The sequence below is a fragment of the Tinamus guttatus genome, unplaced genomic scaffold (assembly GCF_059628265.1).
Source record: "Tinamus guttatus ecotype Peru unplaced genomic scaffold, ASM5962826v1 Tinamus_guttatus_pri_ptg000226l, whole genome shotgun sequence".
Lineage (NCBI taxonomy): Eukaryota > Metazoa > Chordata > Aves > Tinamiformes > Tinamidae > Tinamus > Tinamus guttatus.
The window spans coordinates 2,582,364-2,608,626 of NW_028288760.1; the positions used below are offsets into that span (position 1 = coordinate 2,582,364).

The following is a 26,263-nucleotide window of genomic DNA, read 5'->3' on the forward strand; positions in this document are numbered from 1 at the left end:
GCACGTGTTGGGTAAAAGTCATAACGATGCGCAGTGCTGGAGACCCTGTCCTGCAGGAGGAGCTAGATCTAGACCCCTAGAGAGGGATCACAAGCAAATCTGGTGAAAATATCCAGGATAGGGTGCAGACAGAAACGTCAAGGCCGTTGCTGGGTTTCTCAGCGTTGTCTGTTTTGCATCGCGGTGAGTCTGGCTTCTCTGAGGCTTATTCTGGTTTCTCTTTATAGGGAGAGCCTGGTCCCCACGGACCCCCGGGAGCGCCCGGAGAGGACGGCGAGAGGGTGAGTTGCCTCTGGGCTCCTTTGCATTTGCAGCTAAATCCTGCAAACAAGAAGCAGATGCAATGTCAACCAGACACGGCCTGTAAAGCACTGGCATGTCATCTAACACAGAGTCAGATAACTCCAAAAGTCCTGGGGATGTCGCACAGGGCTGTGTCCCTGCAGGGTGGGAGTCACTCCGGTCCTGTTTTCTGGGCTAAATCAAGCAAATTTTACCTTGAGCTGAAGGCCAGCCTGGAATGGGGCTTGTTGCATTGATAAGACGGAGAGATGAAGGTTCTGACTCAACTTTTTTTTTTTTTCTCCACACACAAACGTTTTTTTTTAATGGAAAAGCAGGGGTTTTCCATGATTTTCTATTTTTAGCAAGACAAAACTTCAAAACGTTTGGGTGTTTTGTTTTGATTTTTCTTACCTTCTCTTATTATTTTCCTCCTTCTGCATAAGAAGGAGCATGTAGGCTCTATAGACCCATAGGGAGATGGGAAGAAAAGTTAAAACTGGAACATCTTCTTTAAAGATTGGTTTTGGTCATAAAACTCTGGTTTTGTTAAACGAAATTGAGAAGTATGTTCTTCATCTGTGTGTGCAGACTATTATTTCTTGCTTTCTAAGATACAGCACTAAGATATTGCACTAAGACTCAAGGAGCAGAGATTCCAGACAGACATGGAAGTCAAAGATTAAGTTGTTCAATTCTCCTTTAACGCTGTTTAGTCAATAATTGGAAGGCCTTTAGCAAAACACTAAACTAAGTGATTACAGGGCTAGAAGGGCTGGTTTAGGAGGAAAGATTGAAAATGCTGAATACATAGCTCTGAGAAATGTGTGGTTTAATCAGGGAATTTAGTAGAGATTTCCGAGGCTCTAATCCCCATCCACAATGTTCTTTTCCACCTCTGGCTATTTGTTTCTTCTGTAAAGCGCGGATGATAACACCTTCCTCGCCACAAAATTGTGAGGACTAATTAGTTGTGGAGATGAAATGCTCTGAAGGGGAAAAGCCCTCAGCTTTCATTGGTACCATGAGTCTGGGGAGAAATTTAATCCTAAGGCACAAGAGAAGCTGTTTAAGGGATGTGGGGAGCGATGCTCAGAGGTCATAATGGGAATGGGAAAAATGAATTTTACCAATGGAAGAGGCAGGTTTACAAGGGCTGACTGCAGGGATTGCTTTCCTAAGAGGGAGTATCCCAGGCTGTGATAGCCCCAGGGGAGCCTCCTGTTTTGAGTGATTTAGAAGTGACTTGGAGAAAGCACCAAACATTCCCTGGAGCCCTGTGCTCCATCAGCAGGAGACAGAAGGGCTCAGAACGAGCCCTCTGATGCCTCTAGTTGATCTGAGGAGCCAGTAGGTTAATTTGGCCAAACCAGCCTCCCAAGCTGGTGTTCCCAGGCTAGTTTCCCATTGCATTAGGTCCTCAACCTGGAGGTTATCGACTCACACGCCTTGAATTGTTCCTACAATCTCTCGTCTATTAGCAAAATCCATTTTTAGAAGCACTGACATGAATTATGAAGTCTCCTTACAGCATTTCTAATCCTCAGTAAATTCCACACGCACGGTATTAGTCTCAGGGCTTACGATGTCTTCCTTATGCACGGCTACACTTTTATTACTCCAGGGGAGCTGGTTTTTGGTGTGATTATTATTTAACAAGGAGGAAACGCCTGTGATGTGACTGAAATATAACGGGTTTACTCTCTTTTGCTGTTTCTCTTGGCATCTTTGCTACCAAACAGGGAGATGATGGAGAAGTTGGACCTAGAGGGCTGCCTGGTGAACCCGTAAGTACCTCCTTGCCTTGATGTACATCAGCACTGCTTTAGTCAAGGGTTTGGTCAGCCCTGTTTTCTTTTGGGAGCTAAATAAGTCCTCTGAGGTCTTGCAGGGCCTGAGCTTTTGTTGCATCAAGATTTAAGTGACCAGTTTACAGAACATCTTTGTCTTCACGATGGTTTTGTTCAGATGGCTGCAATTAGCCATGAATCTCCCTTATGCACCCATTTAAGCTCTGTGCAGTGTAAATGGTCCTGTTTAAATCTCAGGATGAAGTCCTAGCAGGCTTAAGTTCAAGTAGACTTTTGCCAAGGCTTCAGTGGGGTCAATATTCTAATCACAGTGGATAAGACCTCCTAAATCTGCAAATTTGTCAATGTTTTGGCCTACAGCTCTAGGTGTTGCTAACAGTGGAGCAGCTAAAGCAAGGTTAGCAACAAATCAAATTCCTATGATCAATAAGGCTAAAGAGAGGTGCCAGCATCATTGAATGGAATTCTCTTGAAAAATTCAAGGGAACGTTTTCATGGAGTAAAAGATGGAAAAGAAACAGTTGGATTGTCAAATTTGAGACTCTGAAGGCTCTTTTTGCACTGAATACAAGTCTTTTTGACTTTATTGGGAAGGATAAACTTAGTTTCCAACAGCTCATAGATTTCTGTGAGCAGTACAATTATAGCAGTGCTATAATTAAGCGCTTATTGTGTCCAAAATACATTTCCTTTGTAATAAAAAGAACATTAGCTATATATCATTTAGCATCAGCTCTGATTTTAAATGTCTTATTTTGCTGTTTTAAGCCCCAGCATGGTGGCCTGAGATTAATTGATGAGAAAAATGTTGGACACACTTCGTGTAAGAAAGGAAAGGGTTGGCATTTACAGACTCATTGGAACTAAATTATAGATGAGATGTCTGATTAACTTCTGGGAAAGATTAATCAGCCCGGCTACCTCCTTAGCACATGTCTAAGCAATAACTTCTGGGTTATTAACTTCTTAAAAGCATTTATGTGCTCAGGTAATACAGTCACAAAAGAGGGACATAAATGATGATAATACATGCAGGAAAGTTTATTTTTGCATCAGCAGCACAGGAAAAAAATGTCTATGATGCCCAGAGGAAAGGCGTAAATTGCATTACAGGAAGCTTTTAGTCCTAAAAACACACCCCAAATCTGCACATTTGCAGCCACGAGCCTTGGCTACCTCTGGTTTAGGAACCAAATGCCTCTCAAGATAAACTTTTGGCTGTGGACTGCAAACCCTTCCAGACCTGCCAAGTTATATAGATTGTCAATGATAAAAATTGAATCTGGACCGATTTTGAAATGCTAACCCTAACGATCCATTAACCGTGTCAGTTCATTCCTCGTAACGCCAGCTAGAATGACTTGGCTGCAAAGTATTTTACATCATTGTGTGCATTATAGGGTAATTCAGGATTATGAGCGAATTAGTGAGAAGGGGGGGGAAAAAAAGAAAAAGTTAAAGCGAGATGCCTTCCCTTCCAAAGAATAAGTGTCTGTTTATATTATTTATCTTTATTAAAAGCATTTCAAGGATATGTGCACACAGGAACACATCTGTCGGCACTGCTAAGCTCACCCCGTTTGCTTGCTCCAACAGGGACCTCGAGGACTGCTGGGACCCAAAGGACCACCGGGTCCTCCAGGGCCACCGGTACGTGTAGGACCCCTTGCCTGGACCTGCTGCTCTCCCTGGATCCTCTTGGCCAGCACAGCTGAGCTTTCCAGGGAAAACTACCCTGTTCTGATGGGTTATTCAGGCAGATGATGCAAGTGGGTCATTTTATATGTGCTATGAAAAGAAGCAGCATTAAAAAACAATCAATAAATAAAGCTCAAAGACCATATTCTACTTCTTTTCAGTGGCATCGTGCCCATTTGCTGCTACTCAAGATCTGACCCACCCGAGTAAAAATTAAAGCCTATAGGAAAGGGGAGAATGGGAGTTATTAACACAGTGGCCTCACTATTAACTTTTGCCTGAGAGCTGTTGAATCTTTAGAGCCATTTGCTTGGATTTCAGGCAAAAGCAGTGAAGAAACATGTAAGATTTTTTTTATTCAGGAACTGGGAAGAGATCTTCCAAAATTGACTGGCTTTCCTGAGTGTGCCAGGAAGCCAGGATAACTTACCCTACCCCCAGGGTAAACCAGTAAATTCAGAAGTTCCAGCAAGAGGTTTCCAGTTGACCTGTCTGTGGTGTTAGATTCTTAACGAAGATGCTCAGAGCACATAGAACCTGCCCGTTCTTCTTGGTCCTCAGCTGCGTTTTGTTTGCACATGGAAAGGAGAGGATTTGGGGGGGTCTCAGCATGTCGTCTTTGTGAAGAGACCTCAGCCAGCCCTGGGGGCTCTGCTTCATCTGTAACGGCACTAAAAACAGTGAGGGCCAGGTCCTTATTTTGGCATCGATCAGTGCAGCCTTGTTGGCTTCACCCCCCGTCTGGCTGGACAAAACATTCAATTTCTGAGCGAGATCTTTTGTCCAGTTGTTCCTTTTCATTAGCTCCTACGAGCCTGCTTGCTGTCGGAAGCAATCAGGCTGCAGTGCTTAGCCAGGATTTGCACAATCTGGCGCTGATTCTTCTTTGCAGGCAGGTTAAACCAGTGGGAAAAACTCTGAAATGACTTTTTTTTTTTAAGGCATAAACCTGCATTGGATTCCTGGAGCTTGCTGCTTTACCGAGCACCTTGAGAAAATTGTTCCATTTCCATTCCATCCAAAGTGCCTCCTGATGCTTTGCTATTTTTATTGCAATTTCCCTGTTGTTGTACTGCAAAATAGTCACATATTTTCATAATACTACTTCTTAAATCCTTTTGCAGGGTGTGGCTGGTATGGATGGACAAACCGGTCCCAAGGGGAATGTGGTAAGTTTGCACTGCTGATTTTACAGGCAGTTGAGATATATAGAGAGAGTGTCTGAAATGTAGAATCTAAATTAGATTTGCTAATTGCTTTTAAGTCTAGATTCATATCAGTGCCTGTGAAAGCCATGGAGAGTATCTTCCTGCTGCAAATGAATGTTAATTTATTATAATTTCTGATGGAAGTGCACATTATTTCCCCATGAAGATCAAGTGTTTTCATCAGGATGTGTGTTGTTTTAATGAGTATCAAAATATAGTAGTTTAAGGGAAAAAAAAACCCTTTATATTCCTCATGCTTTGTGCTGCTAGGAGGAAATGGGCTCCCTGCAGCAGAGCCCATGCAGAAGCAGGGAGCGGTAAAGCCCTGCTCTGCTCTTTTGGGCTGCGTGTCCGTGTGTAGGAGCAAGTGTGAGCAGCAATAACAACATTCCTGCCTTACCCCCCTGTGTAGGGAAGTCAGGAAGGTGTTTGCCCTTCCCAGGAGTGCCAGGTTGGTGATGCTGCCCCCAGGCAGGGCTTTAGGGAGGGCTTCAAGATGCTGAAGAGGAGTTGGGAAGCAGGACAGTCTCCTTCCTGAGCCATGGGCTGATGCCCAAGGGTGTTAGCACCATTCCCACTCCAGGGTTTCCTGCTCTCAACTCTCCTCTTGTTTCCTGACAGGGTCCTCAAGGTGAACCAGGTCCCCCAGGACAACAGGGTAATCCAGGCGCCCAGGTAAGATGGAAACTCTTCTCCCATGGATGGGAAAAGGAATTGGGTGTTCGTTTTGGACAAACTTGGCTCCTCTGTGGAGAAAGGAGCAGCAGTAAGGAGATTTGCCAGGAATTGGCTGGATTATATGCAATTGGCTTGAGAGCTCACATGCTTGATGCATGAAATCAAGCCCGGTTTTAGATCCCCATGGTTCTCACCTGGCTCTTGCTGCCATAATCCAATGCAACATCCCGGTCCATGTGCTGACCCCCATCCAGTGGCTCATGTCTAACTTTTAGTATCCAGCGGTCCAGTTGCTTTGGAGCTATTTGGGTAATACCAGATGTCTATATATCACTGTGAGCCTTCTGCAGGACCTTGAGCAAGTCTTGTTGCCCAGGCTGTCTCCATTCCCCGTCTTGGAGATGAACCTGGCTGCACACTGCTGAGAAATGTGGTTTTCCAGGCCTTACACGCCATACAAAAATTAAATTTTATCTTCTCTCTGAAGACATTTTGAGAATGAATGGAGCTGGGGAAATCCCAAGCCATTGCAAGCACTAGAATGATGTTTAGCTGAGGCACTGCCAAAATGCATTTGGAATGAATAACTTGTTACTTAATGACCCTAGTTTTCTTCTGTTCACAGGGTCTTCCAGGTCCACAAGGCCCAATCGGTCCCCCAGGAGAGAAAGTACGTTAAAATGCTGCAGCTCTGACTTAAAACAACTGTTGCCATTAAAATGCATTTGCTACTTCAGCTGCTCCTTTGCCCCATATGCAACATCTGTTTGCAGCCGTGTCTATGAAAGTCTAATGTGTCTCATTCCAGACAGACGAGAGACAAGAAAACACAGTTTACCTCTAATTCATAATATTTGCATTCATTTCCCATTTTAAGAGAAACATTTTGAAGGCAGCCCACAGTAAAACATTAGGGGAGCCCTGAAAATTGTCTCGTTCTGTGGGCTGAATGCCTGTAAGTCTGAAGAGGATGGTAATGGGCAGAGCCTGCGGATTCGGATTGCTCAGCCAAGACCTCCTCCCAGCTCCCACGGATTTTCCATTGCCGATACCACGGGATAACTGCTGACCTGGCTTCCGCCCGGGCAGCACTGTGGCCATCAGGGGTTGAACACGGGCAACGTTTTTGCCTGCTGAGCTGGCAGAGCAGCGATTCTCCCAGGGTGTTTGTGCAGCTCCCATTGACGAGGGATATACCATGTGCACCCACACGTGCACGAGGAGAATTCCCTGCTTGCGTTGGCAGCGTCTGGTGTGATGACATTATTGATCCGTCACTCCCCAAGAGAAGGGCTGGCTGGATGCACTAGCACGTTGGGCAGATAACCCAGCTCTCCGATTGCAGGGCTGGCTCACATGCTTGCAGCAGTGGCAGCGCTCCTTGACAGTGTGAGAAATCAGGGATTTGCTTAATTAAAAGGGTCATCACTTAATAGCCTTAAAGCAGCAAAACACAGTCAATGGGGTGAGCTCCACTCTGCTAACTTTGCTTCCTTTGACAGTTAATCTTCCTGTCGTTTGTCACCAAAGGCTTTTTTGGTCCAGTGAACCCTGTGCTTTGGTAGCCTCCAACTAGCACTTACACAAATGCGCAGTGTGGTGTCTGCTGCCAGCCTTGGGATCCACTGGCTTTTGCAGCCCTGTGTCCAGGCTTTTCTTGTTGAGCTCCCATGGCTATTTTGTGCCTGCCTCAGTGAGGTCCTGGCACTAATCCTGCAGCATCCCCAGCTGCTAGAACAACTCTGCCCCCCAAAATCATCAGGTTCCCTGCAAGTGGCAACTTTTCCCAAAGACCTTCCTCTCTGCAGCATCCTGACCAAGAAAAGCAAGAACTCTGTGCCATCCCCTGTTCTCACTGCTTCTGTGGTTGATTTTCTGTTTGCTTGCAGGGCCCACTGGGCAAACCTGGTCTTCCTGGCATGCCTGGTGCAGATGGTCCTCCGGTGAGTAGTCGGGTCCCTGCTTGGTGTGACTGCTGGGCACGCCGTGGGCTGCTGGAGCTGGCAAGCTCAGACCAGCACAATCTGCCCACATTTTCACTATGTTGAACCATTTGCACTTGAGAAGCCTCGGCCCTGCTCCAAGCTTAGCTCTGCATGACATCAGGGTCTTCTCATCCTCTCCTTGGGTCTCTCTCTGCCCTCCCTCTGTTTCTCTCTCTGTTTTACATAGGTCAGGCCGGGCTCTCCTGGCTGTGCCTGTTCCGCAGCCCTAACGTGATAAGAACAGGTCGAAACTGCATGCTGATGTTGTATTCCTGCTGCTGCCTCCTAATCCTGCTTTAAACATCATTTACTCCTTGCCCTGGAAGTTGGGCTTGAAAATTTCCTGGCCTTTAAAATTGACCTCGTTTTGTGCATGTCTCAGATACACCTGGTTTTAAGAGTGATAAATGTAAAATAGTTACATGCAAAGCATGGGGAAAAAAAAAAAAAAAAGAAAATTATTCACCCTGGGGTTATGATCCCTATAGTGGGCATTTAGGACGTCCATAAAACTTAACGGAGTCAACAGAGCAGCTAAAGCAAAGTCCAGAACATCAAGGCTGTCGCTTTTGGTGTGAAATTCTTGCAGCAGCCTCCAGGGAAGGGCAGGTGTAGAAGATGCCAGGTCTGTTTTTATGCAGGTGAAGGTTGTGGATGACCTCCAAGGCGAGCAGATAGGTGAGCACGGACACAGCTCCTTTGTCACTGGTCACCACATAGTTTGCAGGCAGTAGTTTGTCAGTTTGTAAGTATATGGGTTGCCCTTCCTAAGGGCAAAACCCTGCCCATGGACTCTTTGCAGGAAGTAGTTTTGCAAGATATTGGAAAACCCCTAAAGGTCCGGGGCATCTTGCTGCACAAACCAAGTCACTCATCATTTTTTGATCTCAGCAATGATGATGGAGATGGGTGTTTTGAAAAGGGGGATGGTGCATTGTGCAGTGGATGAGGGCTTGTGGAATGCTGTTGTACTTGCATTTCACCTCTCTTGAAGTGCAGACGAGTGCTGGGCTGATGGTTATATGGCCTGTTTTGTGCCCCAATGCTGTTAATGCCATTTAAATTCTCAGGCACTGTAGGGTGGATTCAGATGGCAATTTCTCAGCTGTTTTGAAGGTGTATTAATGACAGCTGTCACTTTCCTTCTTTTAAACCAGACCTGCTCGATGAAATCTGGGTGTTTGACCTTCCCTTTATAAAGACAGATCATGAAAAATAGTCAATGAATTTGCTTGCTTGGCTGCTAGAATGTTATTTGTGTATTGAGGAGAGTTTATGTGTAAAGAAACTCTTGAGCACAGAAGTTCTCAGTGGCTGTAGAGTGCCTGGATGCACTTTTATCCCCCTTAAAAAAAAAAAAAAAGGGGGGGGGGGACCATAACTGTGCATTAGCAGAGGTTAACTTGTTGGCATGAGTGCCTAAGCTGAGATTTAATGCCTTTGTATGAACACTACCAACCCAAACGTCATGTTTCCTATTAGCACCAATTGATTCCTACAGCAGGAAAATCAACATTGCAGACCGCTTCCGTGGCTTTCCACAATTTCTCACTAATCTTCCCAGCTACATCTGAAGCAATTCACACCTTCATTTTCTACAGTTTGAAATCCCAACAGAAGGCTTCCGAAAGCTGAGAGTGTGTTGGAAACTCTAGGACGTTGGGTTATTCGGCATCAAATCCCAAGCGGAATGCTGGCAGGCACCCAGGCGGCATGCAACCCGGGCACGGGTTAACGGAGCCTTTGTCATGAGATCTCACAACTGACTCTAGGAATTAGTAAATTAATGAGGGGCTCTGACCAGTCTGGGCATCTTGTGACCTTCACAAGTTTCCTAACACAAGGCGTTAATTTTATCTTGGATTCCCATCTGCAAAATTGATATGCAGCTCACTCCTGAACTCGCTGAGGTGTTCTAATTTGTGAATTAATATTTGCAAAGTGGTTTGTGCTTCTCTGTTGAAAGGCAGTGAAGAATAAGAAGGTGTAGAATAATAACAAAGTAGAGTACCACCAAGAGCCCAAGGACAGTCCTCTCTTAGGGTGAGAGCTTATTCATGCAAGCTGGCTTCAGTGGGGCTGTTTGTACCAGTAAGTGCTTTCTGGAGGGTAGCTGTTCTCTTGCAAATAAATCATAGCTGGCTGATTGAGCTTGCTGCTTTCTGAAGCATTAGGCACACAATAAACCCATTTCCCTCTTCTCTTTGCCTCTAATTAATAGGGTCATCCTGGCAAGGAAGGTCCTCCTGGAGAGAAGGGCAGTCAGGTAAGTGTCAACAAGCTCCTTATTATTAGGAAGTGTCACAAAATATGAATTAAGAGCTTAACATTAGCCTTGAAGTTGGAGATACATTCATTACCACAGAGGCATGAAAGTGCTGCAGTCAGTGTTGAAGAGGAGAATGTGTCTGTATTAAGGGCAGTTGCTATTAGCAGCTGCTGCTTGTATTACCAAAAGAGAGATTTTTCTGTTACGGTCATAGCTCTTCTTTCTTCCCCAAATAAACAATACTGTCAGGAAGATGCTTGCCAGCATGAGGACTTCTGCTGGCAGAGCCGTGTCGAGCAGTTTCTCATTCCCAGCTGACACGGGGATGTTGCAAGTGCTGGGCCTGGGTGGGAGCACGGATGCGCGCTGGGAAGCTCGAATTAACGGGATGGGGACAAACCTTCTGGAGCCCAGGGGTGGCCAAGCAGCTGGGAGATCTGGTTCATGGGAGGTGGCAAGAAGCAAACCACATCTGTTTGTCTTTCTCTTTTGATTTTTTGGGGCTATTCTTTCCTCAATTAATTTTTCAAGGTGAAGAAAGAAATATGCAGATAATACGATATTCTTTCAGTGTGTGTGAGAACCAAGAAGATGCCACCTGGAAGGGTGGATATTGCAAGACTAGCAGCTGGTTTAGCTGTCAGATTTTTGTTTAATCCTGAGCCCTTTCCAATGGTTGTGCCAGGGAGTTTTCTCTTGGGTGCTTTGGTCGCAGGAGGAGCGAGGGGGCAGCTGTGATTTTTCCAATAATGCAGCAGTTACCCCAGAAATCCAGCAAAACATCATTACTTCTCCCTGCTCTCCTGGCAAGCAGCACCGAGTAGCTCAACTGACATAAAGACTGAAACTGTGAAGGAAAACCTTCTCTTAATCAGACACAAATAAATATGCTTCGTGGCTCAGGGGAATGCAGAAAATTACTCTTTTTTTGTATTCGTGGTCTTTCTTTTCCTCCCCCACCCCAGTCAAAGTCCCTCTTTAACAATATATTCAAGCATATTGCTCGAGGCTAGAGTCCTTGAATTATACGGTCGTCAGTCTGTCTGGGAGATTTACCATCTGCATTCCCGCTGCGTCCCATTCGGTTGAAAAACATTGCATTTGTCAAAAGTCTTTTATTAGAGCTAGGGCCGCTTTGATTGAAGTTCACCCGAGCCCCGGCCGGGCACCGTGCGGAGCAGGAAATGATGGCCCTGATTGGGGCCATTTGTCCGGCTGGCATCGCGCAAGGCCAGGAATCTCAAAGTTCAGGGCTGGAGAATATTAAAAGCCAATAAGCGGCGGTGCCGGTGCTGCCTGGGTTGGAGACATTTAGCAAACGTCGGGGAGTCGGCAGGTGTCAGGGTAAAAGTCCAGATCCTGGCCGTAAGTTTCTCCATGAGTTATTGCTGGAGCAGTTATGATCTCAGAGCAGTGTTTGCGCTGCTAGATTGGTTCCAATTGACACCAGCGTGAGGTCTGAGGCTCCGGAGCTAGAGCCCTCTGCTCCGGCTGGCTGTCAGGCTGGAAAAAATTGTCCAGCTCCATCCAAAAGAAATGGAAGAGCGTTTACTTAGTCTGCTGATGGAGCAAAAAATAAAACACGACCAAATTGAAGAGAGAAGGTGGTTTATCTGCAGGGTGGCAGCAAGGGGACCGGGCAGGTTCCTGGCGCTGCATCCAGCACTAGTAGTGCCCGTGGTGATTCACAGCTTTTGGGGCCAGAGAGGAGTTTTATGAGCATCTCCTCTCTGTGTAAGTGAGGCCAGAGAACATCACCCAGGGGCTTGTCCATCATCTGCGACTCCTGTTTGCGGTCACTACCGCACGCCCTTGTCTTGCACCCAAGGAGGGCTGCTGCGTTAGTGCAAAACCAGAACCCTCTTTCTTTTCTTTTTTTTCCCTTTTCTCTCTCACATCCAACACGAGTCTTCGGTCTCGTATATGAATCTGCTTTGTAGCAAGTTGCCACTCTGTTGTTTGGCTCTCCCGTCTCTTCCTCCTTTCCTGCCGTATAGATCCTTGAGGAGCTGTGCTCAAGCAACGCTCCTGTATTATTCTGACACATTTTCAGATGGTTGTTGCCATTCCTGCCTGGCTTGAGGCAGTCAGATAACTGGATGGTTTGTTCCCCACACATTCTCTTTAGTCTTGCACCTTTGAATTGATTTAATGCACTTTTCTTTTTGGTATTTTTTTTTTAACCACAGGGTCCACCAGGTCCTCAGGGCCCCATTGGATACCCAGGGCCACGTGGAGTCAAGGTAAGAAGAAGGTAGAGATGCTGTCTTGCTTGAATTGATTTCTCCAGCTTATGCTGGAGATCCATAGGACCTGCCAGGTCTTCTTGAGCAAACCTGAAGCAGGATCCCACCTTGGTGCTTGGGTGAACAGGATGCTGCCCGCTCTGGTTCTGTGGCTGCAGCAGTGATGAGAGAGTGACAGGAGAGGGTGCTGCATGGAAGTGAGTTGTGGGGAAACTCATGGGCATGGCAGAGATGTCTGAAGGAAACAGTCATGGTAAATGTGGAAGGTTTTACTTGAAAAAAGACCTTGTGGCCTCATTCAGCGCTTTGGAGAGATTTCTCTCTTAATTCTTGGTGAGTATGGCTCAGTCCCATTCCAATCGTTTTCAGTTTACAACCAAACTAAATCTCAGCCAGAATGTGAAGACTTTAACAAGCCTGTTAATGAAACAGAATAGGCTATTACGAAAACAAAGCAAGCTTTTCATGCTCCTGATCCAAACTCTTGTCAGACGAAGCCTGTGTGTCTCAGCAATGGGTTTTCTCACTAGATTGAATTCCTCCTCTCTGGCTTGCTGTGCTGCCTGCACTCCTGCACACTGATAAGAAGGCAGGATTTTTTTTTTCCCTGCTCTGTTAGGGCTGTTATGCTCTGTCAGGATATATTAGTTCAGCTGTGGTTGCATCCTGCATCCCAAGGGCCCATTGAATCTGCAGGGACCTGTGCTGGTGGATGCAAACACAGTCTGAGGCTGCAGGTGAAATTAAGCCCTCTTAAATCCCCTGTATATTTTTTTTCAATAGCAAAAGCCCATTTGCTGTTCTGCCTTCAAAATCTAAGCTAGATGTATTTAGCCAAAGCAAGCTTTCATCTCATTTCTTGCAGTGCTGCAGATGGAGATGCAGTGGCCCACTGGGAATGGTTTGCTGTTGTGTTTACCATTAAGTGGAACTGTTCCACATTATAGTGATCTGCAGAAAGTGTGTCATGCACCAAATCCATAGTGCTTACAAAAAAGGTTTTGTTTCCTACAAGCAGTGCTCTAGTAAGTGAACGAATCTCCAGTTCTGAGAAAAATGTGCCTCTTTGGGCTTGAAGCTATAAATAATTTTTAGATCTTGCCTCACTTACCAGAATCCTGTCCTGCTGCAAAAATTGCTGATGTGCTTTTGATTTTACTTTTTTCTTGACATGCCAAAGGGAGGGAAAAGATGTTAGAGTACCTGGAGCAAAATATTAGTCCTTGAAGAAAAAAAAAATGTATTGTAAGAATTACATCACCTCCAGGAATGATCCTGCCGTGAGGCTGGTGATGCAGGGATGCTCAGTGTGGTCCTTTGCCTGTAGCCCCAACCTGCAGCAAGGCAGCTCGTGCACCTGGGGCAGCCCTGCTCCCTCTTGGAGAGAAACACTAGCCCAGGTGGAGCCTGGATTGATCCCGTTTCCTCTCTCCCAGGCTCTCTTTTGTGTTGCTCCCTCCTTTCCTCAACTCTGAGCTGGAAGTGCAAAATTCCTCTTCGTTCTCCCACTGGAGAACTAGCAGTTGAGGGGATGGAGAGTGACCTGCGTTAATGCAATTAGTTATCGTGCTGCATCGATAAGTGACAGCTTTGCTCTTGTGCACAGCTTCAACCTTAGCTTGACTGCAGGTGCCTGTCCCCACTGCTCCCCTCTCGCCCCAGGTTCTTGGTGTCAGCAGCTTTTCTCTTAGATGTAGCAGACGGGTGCTGAGCACAGCGGGGCTCCGAGCACAGTGACGAGCAGCCCTGGGAAGGGGTTAGCACTAGATACCCCTTGGCTGCATCTCCCGAATCCCGAGAGCAGCGATATCTGCTGGAAAATTACACCCTCCTTACCTTGCCCGTTTGCAACTAACGATCTCGGCCACCGGGAGCTAATTAAGCAGCAGCCTGTTTAATGGCACCGCCGAGCCGTGTCGCCCGGGACGCACGTGGGTTACAGGTAATGCTGCCTTGGATGCTGTTTGTGTGAAGTCCCGCTCTGGCTTTGAGCTGCAGGGCTGAGCTGTGTGATTCCAGGTGCAGGGGGATATTCCCAGGCCATGGGAATGCTGTGGGATGGCATCTGTGTGGGCTGCTGGGCCTTGCAGGGCAAGGGAAAGCAGAGCACATGCTTCAAAAGCAGCCTTAAATGTGCTCATTTGCCCTGCCAATGGTCCAGCTCCATCCCATCAGGCAGGGGAAGAGAAATCCAGGTGTTGTCATTGACCTGAGGAGCTTCCAGGTTCTCCAGACAGTGGAAGTCATAAAAACCCTGTGCATGCACAGAGCTGAGATCCATGGTAAAAGGAGCCAGGCTTAACATCCATGAGCACTGTAGCAACGTTGCTCACCAGATCAGCACGGAAAGCCTGGGATTCGTGCTCCAGGGTGCTGAATGGATCCACTTCTCAAGCAGAGTCTGCACCAGGCTGCTTTTCTGCTAAAACTCAAGTGAGCTCAACATGCAGGCAAGGCATTTGCAAAACTACTTTTGGAGAGTACATACAGAAAACGTATGTTTCATCCTCAGTTTTATGCCTGGAAATTTGATTGCAGGAACCTGCTCTATCAACTCAGCAGAAGTTTTTGTGTATCAACACTCCCTGAGAAGCCAAAAGCCAGTAATGAGCAGCTGATGTTCGATGACTGATACCTTTAGGGGCATAACTTGTACAGATGTTGTTGGCAACGCAGCAGGAAGCAGAAATCAATGGTTCTTGAATCTTAAGCTTGCATGTACCCTTGTAACATGTCTTTTTATCTCCTGCAAGGGAGCAGATGGTGTTCGTGGACTGAAAGGTACCAAAGGTGAAAAGGTGAGTTAATATAATATTATTTGGCTTGTTTTTTTATAAGGGCTGTGAGCATTTTTGCAGGCTGTCCTGCAGCATGCCCTCCAGAGAAGCTTTCTCATCGGAATGAGTGCTCGAGCTGAGGGCCTCGGGATCTGGTCACCTCCGTTTATTTTTTGGAGCGGATGCAGGCTGGATGCTCTGCCACACGTCTCGGCTCCCACCTACCACTAATTGAGTCTTGGTGACCTGCTCGGGTTTGGGTCTGATGGCTGAGGCCACCCGTTGCTCATAACTCAGAGTCCAGGTTCGTGGCCGTTTCGTCCTGGCAGAATTTGCAGATTTAGTGTTCCGGGCACAATTCCACAGAGATGGAGGGCGTGAAGGGTGAGTTACAGCTGGATAGGTGCGAGCAGATTTAGACCTGGAAGTCAGCATATGGAATACGCTACCCAGGCCAGTCAGCAGAGTAGCTTGTGAAATCTAAGTCAGTAAGAAAGTCGACACAGTCTATAAGTCCATATATCAATGATGCAGTGGGTTTTTTTTTTTTTCCTAGGGGAAGAGTAGGAGATGGAGAAAACTCTTGCCCTTTTCCAGTCCTAAAGAAATCCATATTCTTTCGTTCTTACCTCCTAACAATTTGGCAGCAGAGCTGACAGTTTTAGCTAGGGAATCCTGGCAGAGGCCTTCCAGACTCCAAAGGTGTTTCTGGGAACTATGTCTTCATTGCCTGTGAGGGATTTGCTGTAGGATGAAATACATTATTGATTTGAGCTCAGCAATTAAAGCGTCTTGGCTGACAGAAATATTGCCACTATCCTAGAGGTTGCTTGGAAGCAGGGTGTAAAACATTCTCTGTGAAAATAAAGCCGGTTTTACTTCGGAAATAATTGATTCCCGATCCTGGCAAGGCGGCGTTATTCACGTGGAGCCAGATTTGTGATCTCGACTCGCAGCCAGTGCGGGATGGGAGGGAGTAGATGCCTGGGATCCCTCCGTGGCCTTGGCTGTGCAGCCTGGCTGGGCTGTGCAGCACGAGGACGTTAGTCCTTCCTTGGAGCAGCTCTGCACCTTTTCATTCCTGCTCAGGTATGGCAAAGACAGAAGCCTTTTTCCTTTCTTTTTACCCTTAATCTATGCAACTTTTCTATTTTCTCTCTCTCTCATATAGGGTGAAGATGGTTTCCCTGGCTTCAAAGGTGATATGGGCATCAAGGGAGACCGGGTAAGGTTCCTTGTGGTGCAGTGTGGCTCCTACTGAGGGTAGGAAAATATGAGGCACATCCTGGTTCCTGCAACCCAGTTACCCATCCAGAGGATTTCCTTTGCACAGACCTAGGAGTGACCAGGAGCAAAATCCTGCAGCTGCATGGTTCTTGCTTTATCTCTTGCATTTTATTGGGAAAAATGACTAGGGATAATAGCAAGTTACGTTCTTCTCCAAGTTCTTCTGTCACGTCCAAGCTCTAGGAGCAAGAGGTTTGTGTTCACATAAAGTAAAAGAATTATCCCTAAATTTTCTAGTTCGACTTAGAAGGTAAAATAAATCTGAGTAATAATAGAAGGCCCTGTTCTGCTGCTTTGGCTGCTGAGAATCCTAAAAGATCCGGCTGCATCATTTATTCATTTCCAGTACCTCCTTTCCCCATAATATTGCGCCTAGGGTCTGGTAGGTCTCTATTTGCAGAGCATAATGTGCTTCTGTACCATCAGTGCCAAGTGTAGAGATACCAGGAACTGGAGCAGTGCTAAGAAAACTGCAAAGACTACGGTTTTATAGTACACTCATCTCTATCAGTGGAGCACTGTGCTCTCAAAAGCTTTTAAAGCCATTGGCACAAGCAGACCAAACCAAAACCAAAATAATGCTTCCACGCGGGCACATGCCTTTGGAGCTGTCCTAGGCTGACCTGGGAAAGCTCCCCAGTCCCCCACTCCTTTCCAGGGAAGACGTGGGGCTGCGGTGCCCAAGGGCAGCATCGCGGGGAGGCGACTTTCGTCCTTGCCAAGTGCAGATGGGCAGAAGCGGTTTCAAACGGAGCTCTCGGCTCCTGCTTCCCACCGACAAGCGCTTTGTATTTTATGATGATAAATGTACCGAGCTGTGAAAGGACAAGGGGTACTTGAGAGCCTCGCAGATAAATCTGAGGCCATCCAGCATCCTGGGAGCAAGGAAAGGCTGCCCGTGTTCACAGTGTAGGAACATCTCTCCGTACTCTGCACGACAAGATGACAGCTGAGGTTTTGTGTTCCGAAGCCCGCAGTGTCATAACAATTCATGTTAATAGCTCAATCCTAGCTGCTCTCGGATTTCTTAATGATTTTCAGCACAAAAGCTGGAGTCCTCTATTTCATCTCGAGTCTCCCAGCTCAGTTACACAAGTCCCAGGACTTGCTTGCCCCCAAACCCGCAATTTGGGAAGCTGGAAGGGGTTAAAGGGTGCAGGGCAATCACAGCTATGGAAGGCTGTTTTGGTGGGCATGTCTGTGGATGGGATAGTTGAGTGAAGAGCCTTCTTCATTGGTACCTGTCTTGTGATCCACAGGGTGAAATTGGTCCTCCTGGGCCTAGAGGTGAGGACGGTCCTGAAGGCCCCAAAGGTCGTTCTGGTCCCAATGGAGATCCTGGTCCTCTTGGTCCTGCTGGAGAAAAGGTGAGTCCTTAGGGTGGAGTAGATGATTTACAACAAAACCTGCTTCTCGGGTGTGTGGCCAGGGCAGTGGCCAAGGTGAAGAAGCTGGAGATCAGGTTTAGGGCAGAAACAGAGCTGGGGATGCTCTGTGTGAAGGCTGATGTGACCAGTTCAGATGAGAAGACCAGAGGGGAGGGTTGCACTGCAGTGGGGTGACCCAGTGTACCCAGACATTGGTCTCTTCAAGGTTACCTGCTTGTGGGATCTGTCTTGCAATGGGAAAGAAAGAGGAAAAATGCAAATATTGGGGATTACAGTTTAATTTCTACAAGCATCAAGTGGAGAAGAAAATTGATGGCAAAAAAACAGACGTGTGATGGACATCAGCTTGATTTCACCCATGTGATACCTGCCCTGCTCTCAGCTTCTCAGCACCCGGCACTTTTCCTTTTTCCTGGTATAAACTTGCACCTTTCCCTCTGCTAACGTGCTTTTATCTGCATTCCAGGGAAAACTCGGCGTTCCAGGATTACCAGGGTACCCTGGAAGACAAGGTCCAAAGGTAACTGCAACACGTACCCCGCCAGAGAGGTGAGGTGTGGATGGGACCGTTGGGGGCCATCGCATCCCTGCTCCTGTGTCATACGGAGGGCTTGGATGTCAGCTAACAGGGATAACGTGGAATGGCAGCTGCTTTCCGGCATATCCATGTCAGGCTCTTCAAGCCCAAATCAGGGGGGACATTTTGCAGGAGGAGGACAGGCAGCACCTTCTCCTCTGGGCCCTCTGCCATCACCGTGTCACTTTGCAAGGGCACAATTTGCTGCATAAAATCCAAGGCAATGAAGCCTTTCCCTCCTCCCTTCCGGAGCTGTTGGGTGTGCAGCATTCCCAGCATTTCCTACCCGGTCCTGGGGAAAAATGGCCCCCATCCCTAGCATGGGAATGGGCCGCGTTGCTTCCATAAGGGATTCTGAAGGGGCTGAGGACAAGGTGTGCAGCCCACGGGACGACTTGCAGCGCGTGGGAAGGGGCTCCGTGCTGCTCATACCGGTGCTTCTCCCTCCGCCACGCTCGGCATCCTCAAAGCTCTCGGCAGCTGCACACCAATTATTAAGGAGAATGGCTGATGAATCGGGGTCTCCCTGAATATAAAAATAAAACTGCCGTTTTCAGCTTTGCAAATATCCTTTGCACCTTCTCTGCACGCCCACCTTTGTTGGGGCTATTTTCAGATCTTCTTTTTAAATTAAAAGCGAGAATTCCTCTACATAGAGGCTCTTACACACCCTGGGGGCTTTGGGAACTTATGCTTTTGTTAACATTTTTTTTAGAAGAATCATATTTCATTATTCATGTTCATTGCTTGAAAAAACAGGCTTGTTTAACACTGGAGACATAATTAACTGTGAAAGATTGTTTCCTGGTTGTGGTGTTGATGTTTTATTTTTTTAATTTGCATTTTATATCTGTTTTTTTTTTTTTTCTGCGTTGCTTTAGTGATTCAAATTTTAAAAGCAGCAGCAGCAGCTATTCCCTAGGTGTTTAAATCAGAAAGGAAAAGCCAGGAGTTAAATTTTCATGAGCAAAAAAAAGTGACTTAGGAGCTAAAAACAAAACCCTTCCTATTCTTCAGGCGTCTGATACAATTGTGAGCTTGAGCCTTCGCAGTGGCCACTAATGAGGCATGGATGCTTTTTTTGTTGTTGTTATTTTTGGATGAAAGTTAGTTTCTGAGGTCATTTCAGGACTGTCTTTGGTTTTGTTTTTAATAGAGGAATGTTTAACAAAAAGACACGTTGGGAGCTGTAGACGTCAGCAGGATTGGATGGGGGTTATTTGAGGCCAGCGGCGCCTCCCGCCGCTTGACCCCTTCTCTCTCTCTCCTGTTTCCCCAAGGGCTCAATCGGATTCCCAGGATTTCCAGGAGCCAACGGAGAGAAGGGTGCACGGGTAAGTGCTGTTTGGTTGGATTTCAGCTCAAAAACAAGGTGGTCACTTGTGGACCATGCCTGGCACCAACCCACGCGATTCCGTAGCTCGGGTGGACGCCAGCAAGATCGTGGTTTCCTACGTGGACTGCAGCTTTCCAATGAAGCGCTGGGTATTTTCCCCTTAAGATATTTTAAGAGATTTCTCTCAACCTGAATCCCTCCCTTGCTGTCAGACATTGCTGGGAACAAGAAGAGCTTTTTAATTAGCAGCAATTATCAGAGAGGGGCAGATCTTTTGAAAAGCAGCAAGAGCCATCTCTGACCTAACTTGAAATGTGTAATGCATAGGCAAAAAACATCCATCTCCATACATATGTACCCATGGACAACTCGGCACCGGAGCAGCTATGGAGGTGGCACAGGGTTGTCTCAATCTACTGGTGTGTTTTATTTTGTGGAAGGAAAACTGGAGCCAGGCAGTTCAGAGCACAAATATTAAGTCATAATTTGCACCAGCTCGTGTCACAGGGGAGGAAGAAAATATTGTGTGTGTGCGGAGAGTGGGTAGAATTAGTTTCCTTTTTATTCTCATTTAAATACAAATGACTTTTAACAGACGGGTTTGATAGGAGCGTGAAAAATATAAATCACTTGGCACTGCATTAATATTGTGCTGCTGAAATTCAGTTTATCTCTCAGCGGATTCCCCCCTACCGCTGTTGCTTCCACCAAGTAATTTCATCTCCTTGGGAGCTGCAAACCCGGTGGCTCCCGCGCTCTCCATCCCTGTCGGAGAGGGCAGCCCTGGAATTACGGGTGGCTTATCCGGATGGCAGGCGGGAAGCCCTGGAACTGGTGCCTGGGGGTCTGTGTCCCCAGGAAGGGCCTGCAAAGGGAGCAGGAGGGATGGGAAGGGGCACAAGCAGTTGAGACACCGGAGCTAAGAAGCAGCAAGGCACCAGTTTTGCATCGCTAAGGTTTGTGTTGGTCTGTGCACGAGGTGAGGAGAACACCTTCACCTGCAAATCCCCAAATCTGAGCAGGAGTCCAGCCTTTAAAAGTAGCAAAAATGCAAATTTACTCTTTTAGTATCCTTTTATTTCTCTCTCTCTCTCTCTCCCAGTTATCTGATTCAAAATAAGTGAAGAGCTATTATATATAGAGCAAGGCAGAGCTAGGATCACACCACACCAGATGAAACGGAGGCTATCAGCTTAAATTTACCTTTACCCCTCTCTGAGTTAGGCTTGACAAATTACACTCTGCCTCTCCTGAGAGCAGTAAATTTGCTATTTTATGAGCATGTCTACCTATAGTGAAGAAAGAGTGTTTGTAAGATTCGTTTCTCCGGTGCAATGCAGGGTAACCCAATTTGCAGCTAAAACATCCCCAAATCATTTGTTTGTCTTTCTCTTTGCAAGGTGTTACTGTTAGAGTGTCCAGCGTGGTTATTGATGGGCCCCCAATTGTATCAATCACCGGCTTCCCTTATGGTTGTCATCATCTAGGAATTGCAATAAGCTTTCCAGCTCGTTATTTCAGCAACACAAAAGACTTCCCAAGTTTTCTTTTTTTAAATAAATAAATAAGAGATGGACAACAAGAGCAGCAGGAGCAGAGCAGCAGCTCTCGAGGCTCAGTGCATGCAGACGGATTTGGGCTTTGCTGGAGCCCTGCGGAGCTGAGGACAGAATGGGGTGCTCAGGGCTCCTGCATCCCTAGGGATTTGCCTCTGGAATTTGCCAGCCTGGCTTGCAGAAGCAGGAATAGCCACAGGTGAGCTCTAGCTCTCCTGGATGCTTTCAAAACCTGGTCAGAGAATCAATACGTGAATGGTGAATAGGTGGTTTTATTTTTAGAGCTAATAAGCCTCTGCTATTAGCACAGAATAATAGATCTTCCTGCCCTTCTTGTCTGACAGTGCCCGGAGGGTACATGGAGCTACTGAAATCCAGGCCATTTATTTGGGTACCTAGGAAATAATCTGAATTTAGATGCCTTTCCTTCTGCATCCCTGTTTGAAAAATATAGGCCTGTGTGCGTTTACAGCGCCATATAAATTCTTAGCAACGGTACACCAGGCTGTATGCATGATTAATGATAGCAATAAGCAGGGTAAAATTTTGCTTAAAAATAGAATTGGAAAAGCAGGACAGGGTTGCATGGGGCTACCTGCAGGCAGGCTGCGCTCCTCGACCCCTCAGCTGCATTCGACCTCTCAGAGATTAAGGAAAACCAGACAGGGCACTTCATAATGGTTTTAGTAATTAATTTTAAAAAGTATGTGAGGAAGGTTTGTTAAATGGAGATGCAGAACCAGGAGGATTCAGCAGGGCTAATTTTAGTAGCTGAAAAAAAAAAGTTGATTCTAAAGTTTTCTAGGTCCTGTTTTATGTTTGCCTGTTTAATGAGTGCCAAATAGGAGAAGGCAGGATTTTGAGCTGATGGATTTGGGGCAGAAGAGACAAGCGATATTTTGAGCTTCCTTGTGCCTTTGAAGGAAAATGAGTCTTTTCCTTTCTTTAACGGGGGGATTGGTAAAAACAGTGGACTGTTGGTCTGAAGGAATAAAGGGAAACCCACTGTTTTTGATGTGTGTGGGTTTTTTGGGTGTATTTTTCTTTTCGATCATTTGGCTCTAGCCAAAACAGTGTTTGCAGGGAGTGAGATCTAGGCAATTACTCCTCTTCTAGGTAGATGCTTATGGGGGTTAAGCTAATGCTGCATTTGGGACCCAGACCTCTCCGTTTTCTTTCCATCAGAGCTGATTGCAGTTGGCCTTTGCTCTTATATCCTGCTGTTCTGTCACCTCCTTAAATTACTTATTCAGCACCGAGTTCACCAAAACAGTGTAGGACCTATAAAGATGTGAGGTGGCTGAATTGGCTTGTATTGTGTAAAGGAATTGCTGAGGTTCAGGGTCCAGCCCTGCAGCTCCTTGAGCATTCAGCAAGGCAGGGCCAGGAGCCTGATTTCTGCACAGCGGGTGCTCAAGAAGGATGAGGAGAAGATCGGCAGGGAAAAAGGGCAGATTTGGGGTGTTGAGGTGGAAGAGCTTTGGCTTCGGTGTGTTTGCTGGCTTTCTATATTTTAATTAAAAAAAAAATTGTGTATGTGCCATTTCACTGATGCGACTGCATGGTCCATGCTGGTGGCCTCGTCTTCGAATTACTTTAAAGGCCCTGGGTAGAGGATGCTGTAAGAGACTCCCTTCCTCCAATGTGGAGTTTCATCGAGGCATTGGGATCGTGGGCCAGGCCTGTCCAGACGTTTTAACTGAAAGCAAATACAAGAATCAGGAGGCCAGAGCAAAGCGAGCAACTCACCCGTGTTTCTTCTCATTGCAGGGGACACCTGGCAAACCAGGTCCAAGGGGGCAGCGCGGTCCAACGGTAACAATAATTTTATTTTCTTTATTCTGTTTTCCTGTGCATTTTGAAAGCTTGTTGAGGCCATCACGTGGGTGAAGACTGATGTGATTCCCACCCTGGCTGGCTAAGATCTGGCCCTCCAATGCTTGTCCAGCACCAAAGTGCTTTTTTGCCTAATACATGTTTTAAAGTGCCATCGGGATGCTGTGGGCACCAAGAAGAGCTGAAATGTTGTATTTTTCTTCTTTTTAAGGGTCCACGTGGTGAAAGAGGCCCTAGGGGCAGCACTGGAAAACCTGGTCCAAAGGTAAGGAGTTGGAGCCTTTGCCAGCAGTTAGAAGAGGAATTACATCCTAAAGGGGGCTGATGCACAAGACTGGCTCCTTGCCCTCCATTTCCCTTCTTCTCTGGAGAAAAACGGGAGACCCCTCTGGAGCATCAGCTGGATCGACCCCTCTGGAGCGGCACTTGGGCAGTGAAACGTTGTCACCGCGGCGTTGGCAGCTTTACAGATCAATGTTGATCCTCGTTGTGTCAGCATGAACTCGTGACAAATCCTGTGGATTTGCCGTGCGGTTTATCTCACAGAGAGAGGCTGTTATCTAGCAGCAATATCATGCATTTGCTGCCGTTATCTTTCCTGTGTTTTTATTAAGCCGTGCTGGGGGACGAGCAGCCGCTCGTCTGCCGCTGGATGCTGCTCCTGGTGCAGAGTTGTTAGCGTTTAAAGTCTTTGTGCAAAGCAGCAGAATTGGCGATATGTATTTTTAATGTTGTTTTGTTTCTCCTTAAAAGGGCAACTCTGGTGGTGACGGCCCCCCTGGTCCTCCTGGCGAAAGGGTAAGCGTGTCCCATGGGGGTAGAGCTGAGTTTAAAAGTCTGTTGGGTTAATACGGTGCAAGGGGCCTGGTGCTGAGGCAGGGGGTCCTCCAGGACCCTCGCTGCTTCCTCCAGGATGTGAGGACACAGCTGGGATTTTCATCATTTTAGCCCCTGTTTGTGCAGGGTGTGGATAAGGTTGACTTTGCACCTTGCTGCTGGTGACATCGGGATGCCACAGCACAGACTGACTTTGCATTGGGAGCAGCAGTCCCCAAATCACTTTTATTTCTGCTCAGGACATGGACGCTGGTAGTTCCTAGATGCTCGACATTGAGCAGTGATGGGAGAAGACCTATTTTCCCTTGTGTTGGGAGGGAAAGCTACAGAGGGGTCAAAAACCTGCTTAACATCTGTAGTGTTTCCTCCAACCAGCCACTCGGTTCTTGTTTCCCCATGCGTTTCTTCAAGGGATGGCCCTGGGGTCACTGCAGTGACACTTCTTTGTGGCAGAGAGGGAATGGGCATCTCTGTGCTCACCTGATGTTCACACAGTGGGGATATTTTGTTCTAAGTGTGTAAGCCTTTTAACTGTGTTTTCTGGCTTGTTTTGCATCCCAGGGACCACCAGGGCCTCAAGGACCAACTGGATTTCCAGGACCAAAAGGCCCCCCTGTAAGTAACTCTTTCCAGAACATGCAAAGAAATGCATTAAGTATTTTCCATCCAGCTGTGATCGTCTGTGCCAGCTCAGTCCTAGCCACTTCTCCAACGAGTGGTGATGTATCCAGTAAAAGGCAATGCTGAGACATCCTGGTAATAACGTAACAGTTTAAGATTTTAAATAGCTAAGTAAATTGTGGCTCATTGTAAGTGTTCATTTCCTAATGACTCAATAGCACCAGGATCGCTCATGGTTGCTCTTTTCCTTCTCCCTCCCTCTATACTGGGAGGACAACGCAATAGAGTGACACTTGTAGCTCTGCAGTTGTTATATGTGGATGGGGAACCTCAGAAACCTTTTTGGAGTGATTTCTTTCCCCGTGGTGGACAACTCTCTCCATCTCTGGATCTTAATCTTCCTTTTAGAGAGTTGTGCAAAAGGGCTGTATCTTTCAGGGTTTTGAGCAGCCCCCGTTTCACTGTAAGATGAATGGGAATTAATGTAAGGATGCAAGCAGATTTGATTCCTCGTCACATTTGAACTACCAAGCCAGTAGTCACGGTTCTTCTCATCCTCTTTTTCTTCTCTAGGGTCCTCCTGGAAAGGATGGATTGCCTGGTCACCCCGGACAGCGAGGAGAAACTGTAAGTAGCCCCAGCTCTTGGGTAGATCATTAGTCCTGAGTCTTGTCCTGCTGGTTGGTTTCTCTAAACCGTTCTGTGCAGCCGAGGAGATGTTGCCATGTGTTGTTTTTCTCAAAGAGGTCTGTGTCTCTTCAGCTGCATGGGATGGTCTACGGGAAGCAACCCTGTTGTGGGCAGGACGAGTCGGTCTAATGATGCTTTGCATGATGGCCCTGAACCAGCTTCTCTCCCCATCCCTTTTGTGGTCTGCGGTGGCCACAGTGGCATCATGCACAGAGAAAACATGAGCAGAGATGTAGTGAAAGCGGTGACCAGCGTCGAGGCCAGTGGCTTCCTGCAGTGCCGGGTGCTGCGGAGTTGGCCACCATGGTCCTTGCTGCATGGGGGGTTGCTGCAATTGAGGCTCTGAGATGCTCTTGGGACCGATACAGCCAAATCTGTGGGTTTTTTTCTCACTCTGCCCTTGGAAACATGCGAGTTTTGCAGCTCTCTGCTCCATGATGCAGCCCCAGACCTGTGATTGCAGGGATTTTCCCTTAGAAAAGGACTTCCTCCTTCACAGCTGTCACTGCTTAGGTTGGGGCAGGTTCCTTCTGCCATTTGTCTTTCTGTGGAACCTGACAGGGGGAGAAATAAATGCTTTTCCTTGTCCCTCATGCTTCATGTGGCCGGCACCAACAGTTCTGCAGCAGAAGACACTTGCAGCCCAGTTTTAACAGCACCTATTACGAAAAAAGAAAGCAATCTCTGGCCCAGAGCAAGGATGCAATGGTTTTGCTCTAGCTTTTCTGCTCGGGTATCAGCCCCTGCTTTAGCACACCAGCAAGAAGAGCATCCCTGCTGCTGCTTCTGCCTTGAGCTAAAGCTACTCGTGGTGGCCCTGCAAAGCCTGGGCTAAGCCCTGGCCATGAATAACCCCTTGGCACGGCTGCCCCGCGAGGAGCCTGGCTGGGCTAGGGACCCCTCTGTGTCCTGCGCTTACGGCTTTGTCAACTCTGAAGGATTTTGTCGCACAGATGTAATCAGTGTTTCTCACCAAAGGAGAATGATGAGGCATGTGGAAGGTATGAGAATACGGCTGTTGTACGTCTCTGGTGGTCTGTTTTCTGCACCTTTTTTTGCTTAAAGGATGCCCTGAGCAAAAATGATCATTGTGCCATGTGTTCTTCTGCATGCAGTGATTGGTATCGTTCTGTTTTGTGTTTGGGGGGATTTTTTTTATTCTTTTTTCTCAACTGATCACA

General features: G+C 46.9%; 1 protein-coding gene across 2 annotated transcripts in view; it reads left to right on the forward strand.

Annotated features, from left to right (window-relative positions):
- The window catches only part of COL5A1 (collagen type V alpha 1 chain), a 131,678-nt gene that overhangs the window by 80,949 nt on the left and 24,466 nt on the right, over positions 1-26,263 (forward strand). For both annotated transcript variants that reach the window (XM_088525323.1, XM_088525324.1), the window contains exons 19-37: positions 228-281; positions 2,025-2,069; positions 3,690-3,743; positions 4,916-4,960; positions 5,621-5,674; positions 6,303-6,347; positions 7,567-7,620; positions 9,884-9,928; positions 12,121-12,174; positions 14,931-14,975; positions 16,126-16,179; positions 17,501-17,608; positions 18,096-18,149; positions 19,487-19,540; positions 22,869-22,913; positions 23,146-23,199; positions 23,688-23,732; positions 24,333-24,386; positions 24,966-25,019. In XM_088525323.1, coding sequence (XP_088381449.1) covers positions 228-281; positions 2,025-2,069; positions 3,690-3,743; positions 4,916-4,960; positions 5,621-5,674; positions 6,303-6,347; positions 7,567-7,620; positions 9,884-9,928; positions 12,121-12,174; positions 14,931-14,975; positions 16,126-16,179; positions 17,501-17,608; positions 18,096-18,149; positions 19,487-19,540; positions 22,869-22,913; positions 23,146-23,199; positions 23,688-23,732; positions 24,333-24,386; positions 24,966-25,019 — 1,017 coding nt within the window. The remainder of the gene's footprint in view (positions 1-227; positions 282-2,024; positions 2,070-3,689; positions 3,744-4,915; positions 4,961-5,620; positions 5,675-6,302; positions 6,348-7,566; positions 7,621-9,883; positions 9,929-12,120; positions 12,175-14,930; positions 14,976-16,125; positions 16,180-17,500; positions 17,609-18,095; positions 18,150-19,486; positions 19,541-22,868; positions 22,914-23,145; positions 23,200-23,687; positions 23,733-24,332; positions 24,387-24,965; positions 25,020-26,263) is intronic.